The 21096-nt window shown below is 40.5% G+C and overlaps 2 protein-coding genes and 1 non-coding gene across 4 annotated transcripts in view; 1 reads left to right on the top strand and 2 right to left on the bottom strand.

The window, feature by feature from the left end:
• Positions 1-11094, top strand: part of LOC133536934 (papilin-like) — a 12289-nt gene extending 1195 nt beyond the window's left edge. The window contains exons 2-11 of one of the 2 annotated variants that reach the window (XM_061877667.1): positions 8136-8306; positions 8814-8891; positions 9262-9294; positions 9460-9483; positions 9705-9866; positions 9925-9975; positions 10043-10207; positions 10276-10320; positions 10392-10503; positions 10571-11094. In XM_061877667.1, coding sequence (XP_061733651.1) covers positions 8136-8306; positions 8814-8891; positions 9262-9294; positions 9460-9483; positions 9705-9866; positions 9925-9975; positions 10043-10207; positions 10276-10320; positions 10392-10503; positions 10571-10655 — 926 coding nt within the window. In that variant the 3' untranslated portion in view covers positions 10656-11094. Of the gene's footprint in view, positions 1-8135; positions 8307-8813; positions 8892-9261; positions 9295-9459; positions 9484-9704; positions 9867-9924; positions 9976-10039; positions 10208-10275; positions 10321-10391; positions 10504-10570 lie in introns of both variants that reach the window. The other variant, XM_061877666.1, reaches the window with a different exon arrangement.
• trnar-ucu (transfer RNA arginine (anticodon UCU)) lies at positions 8365-8452 on the bottom strand. The gene is given in 2 exon segments: positions 8365-8400; positions 8416-8452. It is a non-coding gene; the product is annotated as a tRNA-Arg (tRNA).
• Positions 10594-21096, bottom strand: LOC133537426 (solute carrier family 35 member F2-like). Its single transcript, XM_061878433.1, has 9 exons — positions 21017-21096; positions 20841-20912; positions 20737-20797; positions 16842-16949; positions 16569-16728; positions 16325-16481; positions 14023-14075; positions 13785-13939; positions 10594-11350 (listed from the first exon to the last, which is right to left on the bottom strand). The coding sequence occupies exons 1-9, from the start codon at positions 21094-21096 to the stop codon at positions 11159-11161; spliced, it is 1038 nt and encodes a 345-aa protein (XP_061734417.1). The 3' UTR covers positions 10594-11158.

Raw genomic sequence — 21096 nt, 5'->3', positions numbered from 1 at the left:
AGTAAATGGGGGGGGGGGGGTTGTAGGGGGAAGAAATTTGGCGTGACACCGCCTTCCGCCCGATTGTAGCTGAGATAGGAGCTGTCACGCCAAATTTCTTCCCCCCTACAAAAACCTTCCCCTCATTTAATTCCGGGGTCATGATTAACACAGACGTTTTGTTAACGCTATATTATAAAAATACAGACGTTTTGTTAACGCTATATTATAAAATATAAAAAAAATATTAAAACAATTTACAAACACAAGCTATGGGATAACTCATTTACTTCCAGGGTCACGTTTACTCACGTTTCCTCTTACCTTATCCCATAGCTTGTGTTTGTACATTTTTTTAGCGATAGAAAATGGATAGATGGAAAAAACATAATACATTTATAATTCACACAAAAGTTGAGGCAGTTTCAACATCAAGGAAAGAAAACAAAAGCTAATACAAAGAGTAAGAGTACTAAAAAATATGAGGGGGAAAAAAACAAAAAGGGGATATTGATATTAAAGCTTTTGTAGTCTTAATCATTCTCCAAGATTTGATTGATAATCGTAACCCATTAGGCTAATTAAAAAATGTCGGCCTTACTTTCAAGTATTATGTAATATTAGTTATTAAACTAGTTTGCTTCCTCAGCTTTAACGTTAAGTTGTTTTGTCTACCTAGCTTAGCCTTAGCATCGTAACATACAAAATGTTATATATATATTTTTTTTTTTTTTATTGAACAACAAATATACATTTATAGTTCACACAAAAGTCGAGGCACTTTCAACGTCAAGGAAAAAAAGCAAATACAGAGAGTAATAATACTAAAAAATGAGGGGGATGGGGGGAGGAGGGCCATCTAAATCACTTTAAATTGTTTTTAACAAGGATATCAATTTAAAGGCTTTTGCACTTTTAATCATTCTCCAAGATTTGATTGATAATTGTAACACATTCAGCCAATTAAAAAACGTAGGCCTTACTTTCAAGTAATATGTAATAGTAGTTATTAAACTAAATTGCTTCCAAAGCTATAATGCAAAGTTGTTTTACCTAGTTTAGCCTTAGCATAATAACATACGAAAGGGCTGCTGCATCCAGTTTTTTATTTTTATTTATATACATTTTTTATTGAACATAAACATCTTTTTATATTTCACACAAACTTTGAGGCACTTTCAACATCAAGGAAAGAAAACAAAAGCAAATACAGAGTAATAATACTAAAAAATGAGAGAGAGAGAAAAAAAGGGCTACCTAAATCACTTTAAATGTTTTTAACAAGGATATCAATTTAAGGGCTTTTGTACTTTTAATCATTCTCCAAGATTTGATTGATTGTAACTAGAGATGTCCGATAATGGCTTTTTTTGCTGATATCCAATATTTCGATATTGTCCAACTCTTAATTATCGATTCCGATATCAACCGATATAAACAGTCGTGGAATTAACACATTATTATGCCTAATTTTGTTGTGATGCCCCGCTGGATGCATTAGACAATGTAACAAGGTTTTCCAAAATAAATCAACTCAAGTTATGGAAAAAAATGTCAACATGGCACTGCCATATTTAATATTGAAGTCACAAAGTGCAGTATTTTTTTTTAACATGCCTCAAAAAAGCAGCTTGGAATTTGGGACATGCTCTCCCTGAGAGAGCATGGGGAGGTGGGTGGGGGTGTATATTGTAGCGTCCTGGAAGAGTTAATGCTGCAAGGGGTTCTGGGTATTTATTCTGTTGTGTTACGGTGCGATATTCTCCCGAAATATGTTTGTCATTCTTGTTTTGTGTGGGTTCACAGTGTGGCGCATATTTGTAACAGTGTTAAAGTATGTCTTGCATTCACTTGTGTGTGTGTGAAAAGCCGTAGATATTATGACTTCTCCCTACGTCCGTGTGCACAGCGGCGTTTTAAAAAGTCGTAAATTTAACTTTTTGAAACAGATACGGATAATTTTGAAACATTAACCGATAATTTACGATATTACATTTTAAAGCATTTATCGGCCGATAATATCGGCAGTCCGACATTATCGGACATCCCTAATTGTAACCCATTTACCCACATAGAAAATGTAGGCCTAACTTTCATTAATCAACATTTATAGAGAACATTTTTTGCCTGGAGAATAATGTTGACAAACATTTCTATGTTAGTCGTTCACAAAAATACCAAATGTGATCTTTTCTATAGAGAATGGGGACATCTCCTCACCCTTGTCTCTCAGCCAATCTCTGATCTCCTCCCAAAACACATGTACACTCTCACATTCCACAAACAGATGATTGACATCCTCTCCAGCACTGCCACATTCAAAGTTGACAACTCCTGTCTTAAATACTTCATTTTGTCCATTGGCCATCTTTAAAAATAATGCATTTCTAGCTTATTTAGTGTAGTATTTATTTAACAATATTGACTTTATTATACGTTTAGTAGGAGGGGGTTAAAAGATGGCCAAATAATAATAACATGAAACAGCTAGCAGTATTGCTAACACTTCCTGTTTGTTTTTTTATGTTAAAGTCAAGACAGGTAAACAAAAAAAAGGTTGTTTAACCTTCCTATGCTTTTGACGAGGATGTCCAAAGTGAGGGTCTGGGACCATTTTTAGGCCTGTTTAAAAAAAACAACAACCCCGAAATGAATCAGTAATATGTACTATTAGTTATTAAACTAATTTGCTTCCTCAGCTATTATGCAAAGTTTTTTGTTTTAGATAACTTAGCCTATTAACATACAAAATGGCTGCCGCGTCCATAGTTGTAAAACCCCTGTCTTATGTACTTCATTTTGTCCATTGGCCATCTTTAAAACTAATATATTTTTAGCTCATTTAGTGTAGTACTTATTTAAAAATATTGACTTTATTATACGGTTAGTAGGAGGGGTGAAATGATGATCAAACAATGCTAACATAAAACAGCTAGCAGTATTGCTAACAATTCCCTTTTGTTTTTTCTATGTTAAAGTCAAGAAAAGTAAACAAAAAAAGGTTGTTTAGCTCCGTCTTTTTCAACCACTGTGCCACGGTACACTAGCGTACCGTGAGAAATTAGGCAATTTAACCTAATTGATCGGAAAAACATTTTTTGCAAAGCATTAATTGTATTTCGCAAACAATGTGCCGTTGTAGAGTGACTGTGCTGTCTGTAGATCAGCAGAGTAACCCTGTAATACTCTTCCGTAACCAGTAGGTGGCAGCTTGTAGCTCATTGCTTTGTAAGCCTACTTTGAGACAAAATAATTGATGGTTATGGTTTGAAGTCATATTGAACAATTGCGTCAGGTGTTAGATGTGAACGACTGTCCAGGGTGTACTCCGCCTTCCCGAGAGGGACAAGCATTATAAATCGGATGGATGGACTTTATATTGTCAATATACACTATTGAGTTGTTTTTTTTTACATTTTCTGCTGGTAGTGTCTGTCATGTATTGGTTACTCGAGTCACAGGACAATACTGGAACCATTGTAAGGGGAACTTAAGGGCGGGGGACACAGGCTATGATGACATGTGTTGTGTTGGACACCTGGAAGTGGAAAAAGTAAGAGCGGGAATAAAAGGCAGAAAAAGACAATAAGCTTTCTTTTGTTGAATTATTAGGCTTATATTGCTGATAAGTGACAAATTTGGCACAGAACAACGACGACGAGGATGGGATAGTCTCCCCCTGGATTTTTTAAATGGAAAAAATGTATCTTAGCTCAAAAAAGGTTGAAAAACACTGGTTTAACCTTCCTACGGTGTGACGGGATCTTCCATGTTCTAAGTTTATTTTGAGCATGTATACAGTTACAAGATACATTACATTTGTTAGTTACGTCTTAGATTTCTTAATAAATAGTTCAGTTATGATTCACATAAGGAGGTGAATAATGTCTTATCCATCCATCCATTTTCTACCTTCCGGGGTTGTAAATAGTTTTAACTTGGAACAGCCTCTGAAAATGGATCTTATTAGTACATGGTTGGACTTCTTTACATAAACCATTCCATCATTTCATCCCACATACTGATATGTTAAAGGTGTTGTACAAATGTTTGTGGCTATATTTTCCGCTAAGGTTATATATCTCCTCTTATTTGGAAAAAAAAAAAGGTAGATTGTTTTGGGTAGCAGGTTTTAATTTGTTTTGGGCATCATTTTGGCTATCTGCAAGTGCACCAAATAGTTCCATCCATCCATCTCCTTCTGCTTATCCGAGGTCCGGTCGCGGGGGCAGCAGCCTAAGCAGGGAAGCCCAGACTTCCCTCTCCTCAGCCACTTCGTTCAGCTCCTCCCGGGGGATCCCGAGGCGTTCCCAGGCCAGCCGGGAGACATAGTCTTCCCAACGTGTCCTGGGTCTTCCTCGTGGCCTCCTACCGGTCGGACGTGCCCTAAACACCTCCCTAGGGAGGCGTTCGGGTGGCATCCTGACCAGATGCCCAGACCACCTCATCTGGCTCCTCTCGATGTGAAGGAGCACCAAATAGTTGAATTTGAATATTTTTGATTAAAAAAATTAATTGGCCCTCACAAAAGTACTTCACTGCTAGAAAATATATATATATATATATATATATGTATATATATATATATATAATACACACACACACGCATGGATGCCAGCGCATTGTAGCAGCCAATGTACTGTAAGTGTTGTGCCTCCATCATGGCAGCCATCTTAGAAAGGGCCACTTTCCCATGAAATCAAAATAAATCATCATTTGCTCATTTATCCACCTGCTTTCATGCGGTGTACTTACAACGTACAAACGGGGGCAACAAATCTGTGAAATATTAATCCTGGTGTTTTCAACTGTGTGGTGTATTTTACGAGCTAATCAGCACAACATTCTTGTTTTAGTTTCCGTACCAACAACATTGGATTACCCTGACATTTTGTGTGTCTAGTTTAGGCACGCAGCTAAAAGGTAACGTGACGTATCTACTTATTTATCAAACAAACCAGAAAGACAACATAACTGCATTGGCGGAGGTAGTTGAAGGTGTGTGAGGGAAAGAGGAAGGCATCAACAGACTGATTTCTCGATAGTGTAAAAATAAATAGAATTTTACCAAACAGTTGGTTTGTGTTATTGTGGAAAAGCTTCCAAACTAGTTGTAGTCTTATTTTGAAAGGTGTGGAGGTCTTTCTATGTGCTATGTTTTCATGCAATGTCACCAGGAAGTTATCTTTATTTCATGTTCTTGTTGTCTTTACACAATCAGCCCGGAACTTGTCCATCCAGAGAGTAAGCCGAGCCTTAATTTACTTGTCGCTCCGGTTAGTCTGGTTCTAATCTTTCCAGAACTCGACACATTTTTCATTGTTCCAGGTCTTCCTGGTCCGGGTCAATAGTTTGGGTGTGTGACGTCGCCTCTTTGCAAATCTTTGGGCTTGTTTTCATCCTGGTGGCTTCTGTAGTCTGTACCCGCACAGAGGTGACTTGATGCAGTGTACGTTGGTGTTGGGGAGTAAGCAGGTAGTAGCTGATTGGATGAAGCTGGTGTGTCACAAGATCCCTGAGCCAATCAGATTGTCAGCGTGAAGCAGACGTCATAAGCTATGCTACATGTTTACATAAAGTTACCGCTTTAGTGTGCTGATAATATTGTATTGGGGTTGTACGGTACACCACTACTAATAAAGTACTGCGGTATTAATGAATTAAAAAGGTACTATACTGCCTTTGAAAAATACCTTTTTGTTTTTCGCCAGTTTAGACTGCAGGCCAAAGTGGCTTGAATCTGATGTTTTTGAAATCTGATTTTTTTTTTTTTCCAGCTGACAATGCAAGTTAAATGTGATCTTGATCAGACTCCAGTGTAAACACACACAGGCCCCAATGTGGCCTCGACATCCCTTGCATGTGCACTTCGATAAAGTAAAAACAAAGGAAGTTGACCAGGACGAAGTTTCTACTATTACAAAATAAAATAGGTCACCACACCTTAAAAATAAATGTTTTTTTACACGAAAATAAATAAAAGTGATATAATGTACGGGAGATTTTCCAACTCTCATGTAAACAAATGCACCACAGCATCAATTCCAGTTTTCAACAATCGCTATTTCTTTGGAATCAAAATTTATATTTGTATATTACATATAGACTATTTGTGCACTACTGACAAGTGATGCACTGAAAATGTGGTTGTCTTAAACACTTTGCTCACTGAAACCGGATGTTGTGATTAAACTTCTGTTGGCGACTGCATCTTTCACACTTGCACACGAGTGATGTAGCTTGCCCTGAAGTCACATTTGAAAAGATCAGATTCCAATGGGATTCAGGAATACCTCCCGAAGTGGCCTGTATCTGATGCCAAAAATTGAAGCGCTTTGGAGCATTTAGACTGGCAAAAAGATCTGTCACTTGAGGGCAATATTTGTTGTGCAGTGTAAACATAGTTACAGAGCCAAGCTGTGTGTGTCAACACGCACACACGGAGCACATACAAGCAGAAACCCTGTGGAGAGCAAGAATGGCAAAAACCAGCAATTTTGTTTACCTGTTAAAGCACATGTCTTTTCAATGTACTTTTAGCTGTAGTATTTTCAGTATTTACTAATGATTGTACTTGTCTTAAAGCACAGACCAAAAGTGGCAACACTAAATCAGGACAAATTTAATGTCAAACATTTCTATTATATATTAGCTTAATCCTAGATTATGGCAGGCTATATGTACAATTGTACATTGTTCAATAAGAAGTATGTTTAATGCATCATAAGATTTTCTGTTAGAATGAAAGCAAAAATGACCGTTTTTTTCTGGTCCCTACTTTTCAAAATAATATTATGGAAACCCACAAAATATTGGTATGGTACAACCCTACTGTATATTGTATATGTGTCATCTTTCTTCTACCACAGTGACCCCTACTGGTCACCGTTGCGCTGCTTTTGAACTCCACGTTTTTAGCTGCCTTGCTTTTGATTGATTGAGACTTTTATTAGTAGATCGTACAGTACATTTTCTGTACAATTGACCACTAAATGGTAACACCCGAATAAATTGGTCAACTTGTTTAAATCAGGGTCCACGTTAATTATTGTACAAATATATACTATCAGCATAATACAGTCATCACACAGGTTAATCATCAGAGTATATACATTTAATTATTTACAATCTGGGGGGTGAGATGTGTGTGTGTGTGTGTGTGTGTGTGTGTGGGGGGGGAGGTTAGGGTTGGTTGATATCAGCACTTCAGTCATCAACAATTGCAGCATCTGAGAAATGGACATTGAAACAGTGTAGGTCTTACTTGGTAGGATATGTACAGCGAGTAGTGGACATGGAGAGATCAAAAATCATAATAAGTATATACATTTGATTATTTAAGATGTGGGGGGGGGAGGGTGTTAGTTTAGGGTTGAAGTTGCGGTTTTGAAGGAGGGTAGAGATGCACTTTTTTGATTGATTGATACTTTTATTAGTAGATTGTACAGTACATATTCTGTACAATTGACCACTAAATGGTAACACCCGAATAAGTTTTTCAACTTGTTTAAGTCGGGGTCCACGTTAATCAATTAATTTCTTTTACACCTTTTGGGAGTGCATTCCATATTGATGTGGCATAGAAGGAGAAGGCGTTAAGACCTTTTGTTAGATTGGAATCTGGGGTTTAACGTGGTTTTTAGAGCTCCCCCTGGTGTTGTGGTTATGGCGGTCACATGTACTTTGGTATCAGGGAGGTGTAGTGGATTTTATTGACTAACCAACAACCCTGCACTGACACGTCTCTAAGTTACAATCTTATTTATTTTTTATTAATAAAAAGAAGTGCGATATATTGCCATATTTAAAAGGTTTGTATCCTTAAAATAAATATTTGCCTTTTTATATCAAATTGAATAAACTCTGGTTTTACTTTTTGAAGCGTCAAAACAAAAAGGTATTTTTATAACAAACAAGTCCCCTAGTTTTGTTTTCATGTTCTTTAAAAAAAAGTATTTTGGTCACTAACTTTCTTGTTGCTTCACTTATGTGGAAGTCAAATATTTGTAGTCATCTTAACAATTGACACAATAAAGATCAGTGTTTATTAGACATTGCCACCTAGTGGCCTGGCAGGCACATTACACACTACCATTTTCTTCATGCAGCATTCATTTTCATGTAATCAGAGTGTAACGTGTGTGATGTTGTTGCAGCTCTCTGTCGGCAGCCCATGAAAGTTGGCTCGTGCCGCGCGGCCTTCCCCAAGTTTTACTACGACGTGGCCAACCAGACGTGCCGCAGCTTCACCTATGGCGGCTGTGAGGCCAACGACAACAACTTCGACACGCTGGAAGAGTGCCAGACCACCTGCAGCGGAGTCACAGGTCACATGTTTGGTCATGTCCGTTCACGTCAGCAATTGTTGACAAAACATCAAAATGTCGACTCTGGTGGGACTCGAACCCACAACCTTTGAATGGCCTCAGCAATCACTAGAAGTCCAACGCGCTATCCATTGCGCCACAGAGCCTCATGTTTCATGCAGGAGAGGGCTGCCTCAGGCTCCTACTACTGCTGAGGGGGAGGGGGGTTGTTATAGGTCAGAGGTCACAGCTGTCTGGCCAACAAAGAATGAAAGATAGACTTGTTAAAATGTCCTCAAAAGTTACACAACTTCCTGGCAACATTGCTACTAACTTTTTTTGACCAGGCGGGGGCAGTGTTTCATTCTGGGAGATTGTATTAAAAATAATAGTTATTAATCAAAGTAATATTATTTATATTTTATTGCAATCATAAATCCTTTATATTATTTTCACGATTTAAAAAAAAAAAAAGTGTTTTAGTTTAGAGACTTTGAAGACTAAAAATGTCTCTGGTCTTGTCCTTAGGTTCCGTCCTCCCAGATGTGTCAGAGCTTCCCAATCAGCAGAAATCTGCTCGGATGGTTCTGCCCTTCAACTATCCAGGTAAATATTGGGCACATTTACCTTTTTAAATGTTTACATGACGTCATTTGTCTTGTTTAAAATCTCTTAAAACATGGCTGATTTTGCATTCCAGAAAAATTGTCCAACCTGATTTGAAATTAATTGTACTTGCTAATTATCTATACACATCATCACACTTTTTTGTTTTTGAAAGGTTTGATCTCCAAGTGTAATATTCCCAACTTCCCAGCAAACTTGAATGCAACACAAGCACAGAATCAAAAGCAGATGAACCCTAACGTGTGTGTGTGTGTGTGTGTGTGTGTGTGTGTGTGTGTGTGTGTGTGTGTGTGTGTGTGTGTGTGTGTGTGTGTGTGTGTGTGTGTGTGTGTGTGTGTGTGTGTTACAGCGGTACAGAACGATGATGTCGCTGATGAAAAAGGTGACAGCTGAGTGAATCTTGCTCTTGTTTTTTTTTTATTGAAACATTATTGATCAATGATTGATTGGTGGGACAACAGAACAAGTTGATGTTTAACATGTGTGGGAATGAGGTCTGTAAACAAGGTGTGTAACTGTTGTGTCATGTGACTTCTTTCTCCTCCAGTGATGTCTTCTGAAGAATATTCTGGTATGTTCAAATTGTTATTTTGTTAACGCTCAACAGCAAAATAAGAAGTGGAACCTTTCCCACTTTAAGACATTTACCCTTGCTAGTGTAGCGCTTCACACAGTTGACTTAATTCATGCAGGCCGTGTCCTAACCAAGTTAATTCAGAGTTGTAGTGAGGTCTTGAGCAGTTTGATGGTTGTGGTTGTGACGGCGGCGTGTGCTCGCTGTGGGCCAATCAGAGAGCTGCGAGGCACACCCAGAGGCGGGGCCTTGCCGTGCGGCCTTCAGACACTGGTACTACGACAGGAAGGCGGGGGTGTGCAAGGCGTTTATCTACGGCGGCTGCAGAGGCAACAAGAACAACTATGAGAGCCAACAGCGCTGCTTAGACTCTTGCCAAGGTCAGTGCTGTGACTCGCTCACACGCCACCGTCACTTCCTAACTTGTCTGTCCTGCAGTGACCGTGTTGACGTCCAAGAGAATTTTGCCATCTAACGGCCAACCCTCAGGTAATCTAATACTTCACTGACCACTAAATATTACTAGTGACATGAAATGTTTTCATATCCTCAGAAGAGTGCGAGTCTGCTCCTGACCCGGGTCCTTGTCGCGCCGCCTTCCCCGCCTACTACTACGATGGCTACACCGACAGCTGCAAGCCCTTTGTTTACGGAGGTTGCCATGGAAACCGGAACCGCTACAAGAGCACCGAGGAGTGCATGGCTCGCTGCAGCACGGACGGTGGGTGCGCTTTTATTTTGACGCCGCAGTTCCTGTCTCTTCCCATGTTGACGCTGTTGGTTCCTCAGGTGCCTTTGAGGGGCTGAACAGAGGGCGGAGTCGCTGGACTGCAGGTGGGTTCTGGTTCTGCGGTTCCATGGTCATGACTGAAGACTTTTCTTCATCAGCGTCCTCCTTTTTGCAGCTTTCTTTGTCCTGCTGGCGCTGGCGGCCATCTGCGTCCTGCTGGTGACCGCGCTCATCATCGCCACTATGCTGAGACGCCTGCCGTTCTCCCGCAGTTCCTCCATTATCAGGTAGGTGGCGCTCTGACCTGAGGTTGTGGGTGGAGTTTTATGCTGACATGCGACACTATCTCCTCAGTGACAAAGAGGAGCTTCTGCCAGACGAGCAGTCCTCTCAAGAGTCTCTGGACTTCCCTGAGACCCCCACAGGGAACACCGCCTGAGGGTCCCAAAGCTCATGACTTCCACTACAAGTGGTTGTGCACCACCACGTGCCTCAGCAGACACCTGGAGTTTCTCTTCATTGATCATTTTCTGCAGCTCAGTAAGATAACCAAAATGTTATAAAGTGGAGTAATAAACATGTTAGTTTACATTGGGTCCATAAGATAGTGTACCTAATGAAGTGGCTGGTGGATGATTCTACTTCCTGTCTTTTAGCTGACAAGCGGTTTAAAAAGCTTGACTATATTGGTGTTTGAACACTTCCAATGAATTTATCACATGACAATTTTTAATCTTTATTTAACCATTTATCTTGTGTAGATTAATGTGATTTTTATGGTTTTATTGAAATGCATTTTATGTATATTGCTGCCTATCAGGCATAAGTTGTCATTTTTGGATTGACCTAAACTGTAATAAATTACAATAAAACTGGAACGCTGTGTAAAAGTTTGAATAAACAAAATTAGTCACAATGTAATGAAGTAAAACAAATACTTTTTCACATTTTAGTGCAGAGTATGACATCAGTGCTTCTCTTTTGCTCCTCTTCCTGTTTGGCGGGGTTGACAACGGTGTTGGCATTGCGACCTGCCTGGCAGGTTGGTTCGGGGCTTGTGGGCGTGGGCACAGCATTGAAGGTGGTGAACCCAATGAGGATGACCACCAATGACACCAGGTACAGTGCAGAGAACTAAGGGGGAGGGAGAGTTACTTTATTACTTTAATCACCACCCTCACTCTGACCCCAAGACCCAATCCTAAATTAGAAATAATATAAGTTTTATTATCACTGGAGGGCGAGGTTAAACATGTTACACCAAGAGAAATCCAGCAGCAGGCATGCTAAGTTAACAGCTAAACTGGCCTTAAACAACAATAAGAAATAAGTGCTTAATGTTTAAGTGTTACAGTAAATAAGCAGTTATTAACATGTAATGAACACATAGATTCATAAGCGTTAGAACCATGAATTGGTGGTGTTGATACCAAGGGTGATACACTAGCATGAAGAATGGAAGGACAATATTTTCTCAATGTTTACAAATTCAGAAAATAATTCCTTCGGCACAGGTGGACTGAGGGTAAACACCAAAACATTTCAATGGGTAGTAGATAGTCACTACTAAGTATTGTTTTGCTCAACAATTCTATGTAATAAAATACAATAATGAAGTAGTTTAAATATTGTGTTAATTAAAATGGTCGATAGCATTCGCCAAAAAATATTTTATAAAAATATACATTTCTACATGTGATGGGAATGGTCAGCATACGGCCCTAATCAAAAGAAAAAATTTGAATTCTAACCTTGAGTCTCGCTTGAGTCCAAACCCCAACGCTGGCACTAGTCCTGAATCCGACCCCAATTATAGCGCAAACGTGCTGGAATCCACACCAAATGAAGCCCAAACCCAATACTACATTTAACCCTAACTCCGCTATTCAAAACCTTATCCAAGCTCCAACATTATTAACCCTAACCCAGCTTCAACCCACTCATAGCCTGAAAGAGGAAGTGACCCTTTTTAGAACTGCGTCTATCTTTCACAATCCTTATGTGAGATTTGCTTTTATTTTATGCATTCATATTTTTAATATAAGGCACGGATGAAAAGGGCCAACAAAGCTAATTAAAATTATATGCCCTCTAAAAACATCCCAAAACTGCCAACAATACTCTATTTTCATCTCATAGTTGAATATTAACTAAGCGTTAGCAATGTTATTATAAGCGCTAACATTAAGGAACTACTTTTAGCAGCACAGGGATCACAGAGAGCGAACCAGCTCGTGCTGGTATATCGCCTCTGAGTTCCATCCATCCATCCATCTTCTACCGCTTATTCCCTTTCGGGGTCGCGGGGGGCGCTGGGGCCTATCTCAGCTACAATCGGGCGGAAGGCAGGGTACACCCTGGACAAGTCGCCACCTCATCGCAGGGCCAACACAGATAGACAGACAACATTCACACTCACACACTAGGGCCAATTTAGTGTTGCCAATCAACCTATCCCCAGGTGTATGTCTTTGGAAGTGGGAGGAAGCCGGAGTACCCAGAGGGAACCCACGCATTCACGGGGAGGACATGCAAACTCCACACAGAAAGATCCCGAGCCTGGATTTGAACCCAGGACTGCAGGAACTTCGTATTGTGAGGCAGATGCACTAACCCCTCTGCCACCGTGAAGCCCGCCTCTGAGTTGGTTAAACTTAATTCCTGATGATAAATAATGCCTCTCACCTGGAAAGTAGAATGTTGTGGCCATACACCGAGAAGTTGGTCAAATTCGACATTCAATTCAGACCTTGATATGGCGAGAAAGGTTCGAAAATCCGCTTATTTTGTTTCCTGCGTGAGGATTGTGATTACTTATTCATCTAAACAGGGAAGATATAAATATCCCATCAGTTGGCATTCCAGTGAGAGCAGACATTACACAGTAAGGGATTGTTGCATTATGTTCATAGTTTATATTTCTTATTTAGCACTTAGCAACACTGCTACTTGCTGGATATGCTTATCACTCTGTAACTACAACGTACATCTCATCCTCCTTATTTTCAGGCTCAAAAATATAAGGTTCTGCATCATCATTTGTCCCAAAGCAGTCACGAAGTCTGACATGATTAGTAGTATTGCTGTTATGAAGGGAAGAGCGCACATGGTAAAGCGTCTGTGAAATTAACACGCCGCCGTATGGTTAAAATGAGCAAAATATGTAAATATTACATGTTATTATGAATGTTACTACATTACATATATACTTACAGTGTGTATATAAAACGTTGATGGATGTTTTGTAGAATGCATTACAGGCGGAATGGAGCGATTCCCATTGCCTCCATTGTTAGCTGACTCTAGCTGTTTTTTTTTTATGAGTTAGAATACATACAAAACATGTGTCCTTGTCTCCCATAAGGATTGTGAACGATAGACACAATTCCCCCAAAAAACTTTCAACCTAAAAATAACTCTAATCATAAGTCAACCTTGAGCCTCACGTCTGAATTCTAAATCCTAACCAGATTTGATACTCTGTGTGCAAAGTGCTAACAGCAACAATCAATTATTAACTCTTTAGTGTCACTCTGACCTGCTGGGTAAGTTAGTCATCATCACTCACGCTGTAGTGAAAGAGGAAGATGCCACAAAAGAGGCTGAAGAGGTCAGAGGTCAGCATGCTGAGGTTGACGGCGGTGGCGCTGCTCTTCTTCATCACCACGGGCATGAAGCTGTACAAGGCGAACATGCAGGACGCAAACACGGCCAAGAGGAGCGCTGGAGAGGAAGAAACATTCAGAGTCAGGAGCGATGCATGCTGGTAATAATAGGTCATGTGATGTAGTGTCGCTCACACTCACCCACTTGCCAGCTCCAACGGATGGCGGCCAACTGGTGGCGCTCCAAGATGATCCTAAAATGAAGAAACAAATAACTGACATGTTTGCATCTTCACTTATATAATAACACACTTACTTATATACTGTATGAACACTTGCATCAGTAAATAATGATAAATGGGTTGTACTTGTATAGCGCCTTTCTACTTTCAAAGTACTCAAAGCGCTTCCACATTTACCCCTTCACACACACATTCACACACTGATGGAGGGAGATGCCATGCAAGGCGCTAACCAGCACCCATCAGGAGCAGGGGTAAAGTGTCTTGCTCAGGACACAACGGACGTGGCGAGGTTGGTACTAGGTGGGGATTGAACCAGGGACCCTCGGGTTGTGCACGGCCACTCTCCCACTCCGTCCATTACAGTACACTTACATATGCACACTTAAGTATGAACACTTACATCTGTACAATTGCATAATTGAGCACACTTACGTCTGCACACTTGCATAATTGAGCATACCTCCACATGTGCACTTGCATCAGTATACTTTTACATATGCACACTTGCATATTTGAGCACATTTACATATGCACACTTGCATAATCGAGCATACTTACATATACACACACTTGCATAATTGAGCATATTCACAGAGGCACGCTTGCATAATTGATCATATTTACATATACAAACTTGCATAATTGAGCATACAAAAATATGCACACTTGCATAATTGAGCATACCTCCACATGTGCACTTGCATCAGTATACTTTTACATATGCACACTTGCATATTTGAGCACATTTACATATGCACACTTGCATAATCGAGCATACTTACATATACACACACTTGCATAATTGAGCATATTCACAGAAGCATATTTGCATAACTGAGCATATTTACATATACAAACTTGCATAATTGAGCATACTTACATATGTGCACTTGAATCAGTATACTTACATATGCACACTTGCATAATTGAATATACTTACATATGTGCACTTGCATCAGTATACTTACATATGCACACTTGAGTACATTTACATATGCACATTTGCATAATTACATATGCAAACTTGCATAATTGAGCATACTTACATATATATGCACTTGCATAATTGAGCATACTTACATATGCACACTTGCATAGTTGAGCATATTCCCAGAAGCACACTTGCATGATTGAGCATACTTACATACGCACACTTGCATAGTTGAGCATATTCCCAGAAGCACACTTGCATAATTGAGCATACTTACATATGTGCACTAGTATCAGTAGACTTACATATGCACACTTGCAGAATCGAGCATACTTACATGTGCACTTGCATAATTGAGCACATTTACATAAGCACACTTGCATAATTCAGCACATTTCCATAAGCAAACGTGCATAAATGAGCATGCTTACATAAGCACACTTGCATAAATGAGCATGATTACATATGCACACTTGCATAATTGAGCATGCTTACATATGCAGAGTTGCGTAATTGAGCATACTTACATATGTACACTTGCGTAATTGAGCATGCTTACATATGCACACTTACGTAATTGAGCATGCTTACATATGCACACTTGCATAATTGAGCATACTTACATATGCACACTTGCGTAATTGAGCATACTTACATATGCACACTTGCATAATTGAGGATACTTACATATGCCCACTTGTATAATTGGGCATACTTACATATGCACACTTGCGTAATTGAGCATGCTTACATATGCACACTTGAGCATACTTACATATGCACACTTGCATAATTGAGGATACTTACATATGCCCACTTGTATAATTGGGCATACTTACATATGCCCACTTGTATAATTGGGCATACTTACATATGCACACTTGCGTAATTGAGCATGCTTACATATGCACACTTGAGCATACTTACATATGCACACTTGCATAATTGAGGATACTTACATATGCCCACTTGTATAATTGGGCATACTTACATATGCACACTTGCATAATTGAGGATACTTACATATGCCCACTTGTATAATTGGGCATACTTACATATGCACACTTGCATAATTGGGCATACTTACATATGCCCACTTGTATAATTGGGCATACTTACATATGCACACTTGCATAATTGGGCATACTTACATATGCACACTTGCATAATTGGGCATACTTACATATGCATACTTGCATAATTGAGGATACTTACATATGCCCACTTGAGCATACTTACATATGCACACTTACAAATGAACACTTACATATGAACACTTGCATCAGTATACTTCCATTTGCACACTTGCATAACTGAGCACACTTACATCTGCACGCTGCTGATGGCGGTGCCAAAGAGGCCCACCATGCCCAAGAACTCCACCCGGCTGTGCTTCTTCACCGTGTACTCCTGACACACGTTGGACACGCCGTAGAGCGTGGCGCTGAGCAGCACCAGGCCGTCACCTAGCAGCAAGTTGGCGGCTGAAAGCAGACGTTTAGAAGGTTCAACATCTTGACTAAGTTGGTGGATGGACTTGATGGTCAGCGAGGGAAACAAAGTCTTCTTACTGGAGCCTTGGTCCCTCCCAGCCAGCAGGTCAGCCCCCACCATGGCGCCCACACCGAGCAGACAGATGCACACGGCCACGTAATGGACAGGCCGGTATCGGGTCTTCAGAACCCAGTAGGAAAGAACCATCACCACTGGGATAACAAAGCAGTCCAGCAGCTGCCGGCCCAAAACAAACATGCTCAGTCCGAAGAACACAGTAGAGGTCTGACAGTACGCAGCACTGTGGTACTTTGTGGTACTTTGTAGTACTTTGTGGTACTGTGGCCCACCTGCACACTGGTGAGGGTGGTGTACTGGTAGGCTCTGACCACAGCGTAGTTGGCCTCCACGTCCACCAGGCCCAGCAGAAAGTACTTGAACCAGCGACTCCTCACAATCTGAAAGAGATTTCCAACCCCTCCCATTTTAAAGGGGAACACCTGGTTGAAAGCAATTTGGACTCTTTGCAAGAACACCAACACTCAACTTGAACACATCACCAGTCTGCAAAAACCCTAGGAGGCTCCAATATTGTCATGTTAAACTATGACAGTGCTTCTCTATTTTTTTAGTCATTCACCCCCTTGGATACATCATTCTTGGCGCTCTAATGGAAAAATTTATATATTAGTAATTTCTTGTCTGAAACCACAATTTAAAGCTGTGTAATTTCATTTGGCCCTTGAGGTAATATCAAATTAAGATTAGAGCTGGCCCGCCGGAATTATACAGCGGCGATGCCTCTGTAACACTACATTCACCACTGATACTCATACTTGCCAACCCTCACGATTTTCCCGGGAGACTCCTAAAATTCAGTGCCCCTCCCAAATATCTCCTGGGGCAACCATTCTTCCGAATTTCTCCCGATTTCCACCCGGACAACAATATTGGGGGCGTGCTTTGAAGGCACTACTTTTAGCGTCCTCTACAGCCTGTCGTCACGTCCGCTTTTCCGCCATACAAACAACGTGCCGGCCCAGTCACATAATACATGGGGCTTTAACACACACAAGTGAATGCAAGGCATACTTGATCAACAGCCATACGGGTCACACTGAGGGTGGCCGTATAAACAACTTTAACATCTTTACAAATATGCGCCACACTGTGAAGCCACACCAAACAAGAATGACTAACACATTTTGGGAGAAAATCCGCACCGTAGCACAACATAAACACAACAGAAGAAATACCCAGAAGCCCTTGCAGCACTAACTCTTCCGGGACGCTACAATATACATCCCCGCTACCACCAAACCCCGCCCTGCCCAATTTTTATTTACATTTTATTTGATATGCCATTGATATTTTTTAATCATTATTACTATAATTTGAAACTCAATTATACATGTGACTATAAAGTTATACAAGCCTTGCTTGTTTAATATTCAATGCAAAACTTGTTTGGTTCCGTATTAAAAGGTTTTGTTCAGTTTTGTTCAGTTTTAAATTTTGGACCACTCTGTATTTGAGTTTGACACCCCTGGTGTATACAGTGTAATATATTAGGGAGGGTTGTAATATTTTAATGTGAGTTAAGTAGGAGTCACTGACATCAGCCTGGATCTACAGATTTATTTTTGAACTCACATGAAAGCAAATTCGCCACAGCGTCAATTTTGGTCTTTCAACAATCGCAATTTATTCAGAATCAAAATATATATTCATATATCACATATAGCCTTTTGTTTGTGCACTGTTGACAAGTGATGCACCGAAAATTTGGTCCCAAATAAAAACTGAAACCGGATGTGATGAAATATGAACCTCCACTGACGAAAGTTTAAACAAAAGTAGCACATCCAAGTGATTGATACTGAATAGTTGTCAAGTGAAATTGGTGAGGTGAGAAACAGAAAGTGAGGTGGTGTGGACTTCCTTTGCAGACCCAAAAGGCTACAATAAATTACTAGACGAAGAAGGAGAGGCTTGATGCAATTTACAGTGTGTGTGTTTCTGACCCCCTCTGCTGGACACGGGCAGGAAGTGCGGCCGGGGTGTCAGAAGGGTGTCACACGAATGACGTAGCTCGCCCAAAGTTGATGAAAATGTCACATTTAAGTCTCATTGCGTTTAGACTGAAGTCACATTTGAAAAGATCAGATTCCAATCGGATTCAGGACTACCTTTTGATGGCACTGTTTAGATTTTTTTCCCTCAAGTGACACATATCAGAATTTTTTTGCCAGTCTAAACGCTCCAAAGTGCTTCAAATCTGATCATCTGCCATCAGATTCAGGTCACATCAGGAGGTAGTCCTGAATCCGATCTTTTCAAATGTGACTTCAGTCTGCGCCGGAAAGACACAGTCACCAGCGGAAGTTGATATTTTACCACAACATCCTGTTTAGGTGAGCAAAGTCTATTTAAGACGGTTGAATTTTCAGTGCATCACTTGTCAGTAGTGCACAAACAGCCTTTATGTAAGACATGAATACATATTTTGATTCCAAAGAATTAGCTACGTTGAAGGCCCGTAATTGACGCTGTGGCGCATTTGCTTACATGTGAGTCGAAAAATCATGTCCCCTTTACTTAATATTATAACTAGAGATGTTCGATAATGGCTTTTTTGCCAATATCTGACATTCTAATATCGTCCAACTCTTAATTACCGATACCGATATATACAGTCGTGGAATTTACACATTATTATGCCTAATTTTGTTGTGATGCCCCGCTGGATGCATTAAACAATGTAACAAAGTTTTCCAAAATAAATCAACTCACGTTATGGAAAAAAATGGCACTGCCATATCTATTATTGAAGTCACAAAGTGCATTATTTTTTTTAACATGCCTAAAAACAGCAGCTTGGAATTTGGGACATGCTCTCCCTGAGAGAGCATGAGGAGGTTGAGGTGTGCGGGGTTCGGGTGGTGGTGGTGGGGGGGGGGGTGTGTAGGGGGTAGCAGGGATGTATATTGTAGCGTCCCAGAATAGTTAGTGCTGCAAGGGTTTCTGGGTATATGTTCTGTTGTGTTTATGTTGTGTTACGGTGCGGATGTTCTCCCGAAATGTGTTTGTCATTCTTGTTTGGTGTGGGTTCACAGCGTGGCGCATATTTGTAACGGTGTTAAAGTTGTTTATAGGGCCACCCTCAGTGTGACCTGTGTGACTATTGATCAAGTATGCGTTGCATTCACTTGTGTGTGTGAAAAACCGTAGATATTATGCTACTGGGCCAGCACGCAAAGGAAGTGCCTTTGAGTTTTATTGGCGCTCTGTACTTCACCCTATGTCCGTGTACACAGCGGTGTTTTAAAAAGTCATGGATTTTACTTTTTGAAACCGATATCGATAATTTTGAAACTGATACCGATAGTTTCCGATATTACATTTTATAGCATTTATCAGCCGATAATATCGGCAGTCCGATGTTATCGGACATCCCTAATTACAACCTTCCCAAATATATTACACTATATACATCCATTCATACATTACATTACTTTAATGTAAAAAACACTTACTTTTAAGGTGTGGCAACTTTTATTTAATTTTCTAGTAGTAGTGACTTCCTCCCGGTCAGCTTCTTTTGTTTTTACTATCCAACTGCACATGCAAGTGACATCAAGCCCACATTGGGGCCCATGTGCGTATACATTGTAGTCTGATAAAAAATACATTTTACTTGCAGTGCAAAAAGTCAGCTGGAAAAAAAACAGATTTAAAAAAATCAGATTTGGGCCACTTTGTCCTACAGTGTAAACGTAGTCAAGGTGGCCTGAATGTGACTTGAATAGATCAGATTTGAAGCACTTTGGAGCGTTTAGACTGGCACAACAAATCCGATCTGTATCATAAAAAATATCAGATTTGGTGTGCAGTGCAAACAAGTCCTTTTTCCTTCCTGCAGAAAACACCATCAAACCACTTTTTTCATTTAAGTTCCAATCAAAAAATATATATACATATATATATTTAGAATTTAGCAAGGTGGCGAATTGTCATGGATCGGCTGTGGTCTAGTGGTGACACTTTGATGTCACAGCTTTGTCATAAAATATGTGTAATGATAACGTGAACGTTGCTAATAAATCAACAAGGACAATGTGCGCTTGCTTTGATGACACGGGTGCCAAACATTTCAGGCAAGATACATGGTGGTGGTCTACCACTATAAGGTGAGAGTGCGCAGATGGTATCGCAAGGATGCTAATGAAGCGATCGGTGCGTCACCTGGTCTGCAGAGCAGCATGGGAACGTAGGTGGCGCTGAGGAGCACGTAGTTGAGGAAGCTCTGCAGCATGGGCGTGTCCACGTGGAAGTCGGAGGTCAGGTACTGCGAGGCGACCGCCGTGCCGCACACCAGCACTGCCAGGCCCTGACCCATGGCCAGCGTCTTGGCCAGCTGCCTGTCACGCACACACCACACACACACACACACACACACACACACACACACATACAGAGGTTTACACTCCAGAGGTGAAGACCAGGGCGTGATGAGGTCACTCACCAGGTGAAAAGTTCAGCGATCCTCCCCCTGAGGTCCATGTGTGGTCGGGACGTCTCACCCTGCCGTGCCGCTGCAGCCAT

This window comes from Nerophis ophidion, linkage group LG18 (genome assembly GCF_033978795.1).
Source record: "Nerophis ophidion isolate RoL-2023_Sa linkage group LG18, RoL_Noph_v1.0, whole genome shotgun sequence".
Classification (NCBI taxonomy): Eukaryota; Metazoa; Chordata; class Actinopteri; order Syngnathiformes; family Syngnathidae; genus Nerophis; species Nerophis ophidion.
Note: the sequence above shows the minus strand (reverse complement) of the source record. Positions and strands in the feature narration are given on the sequence as shown.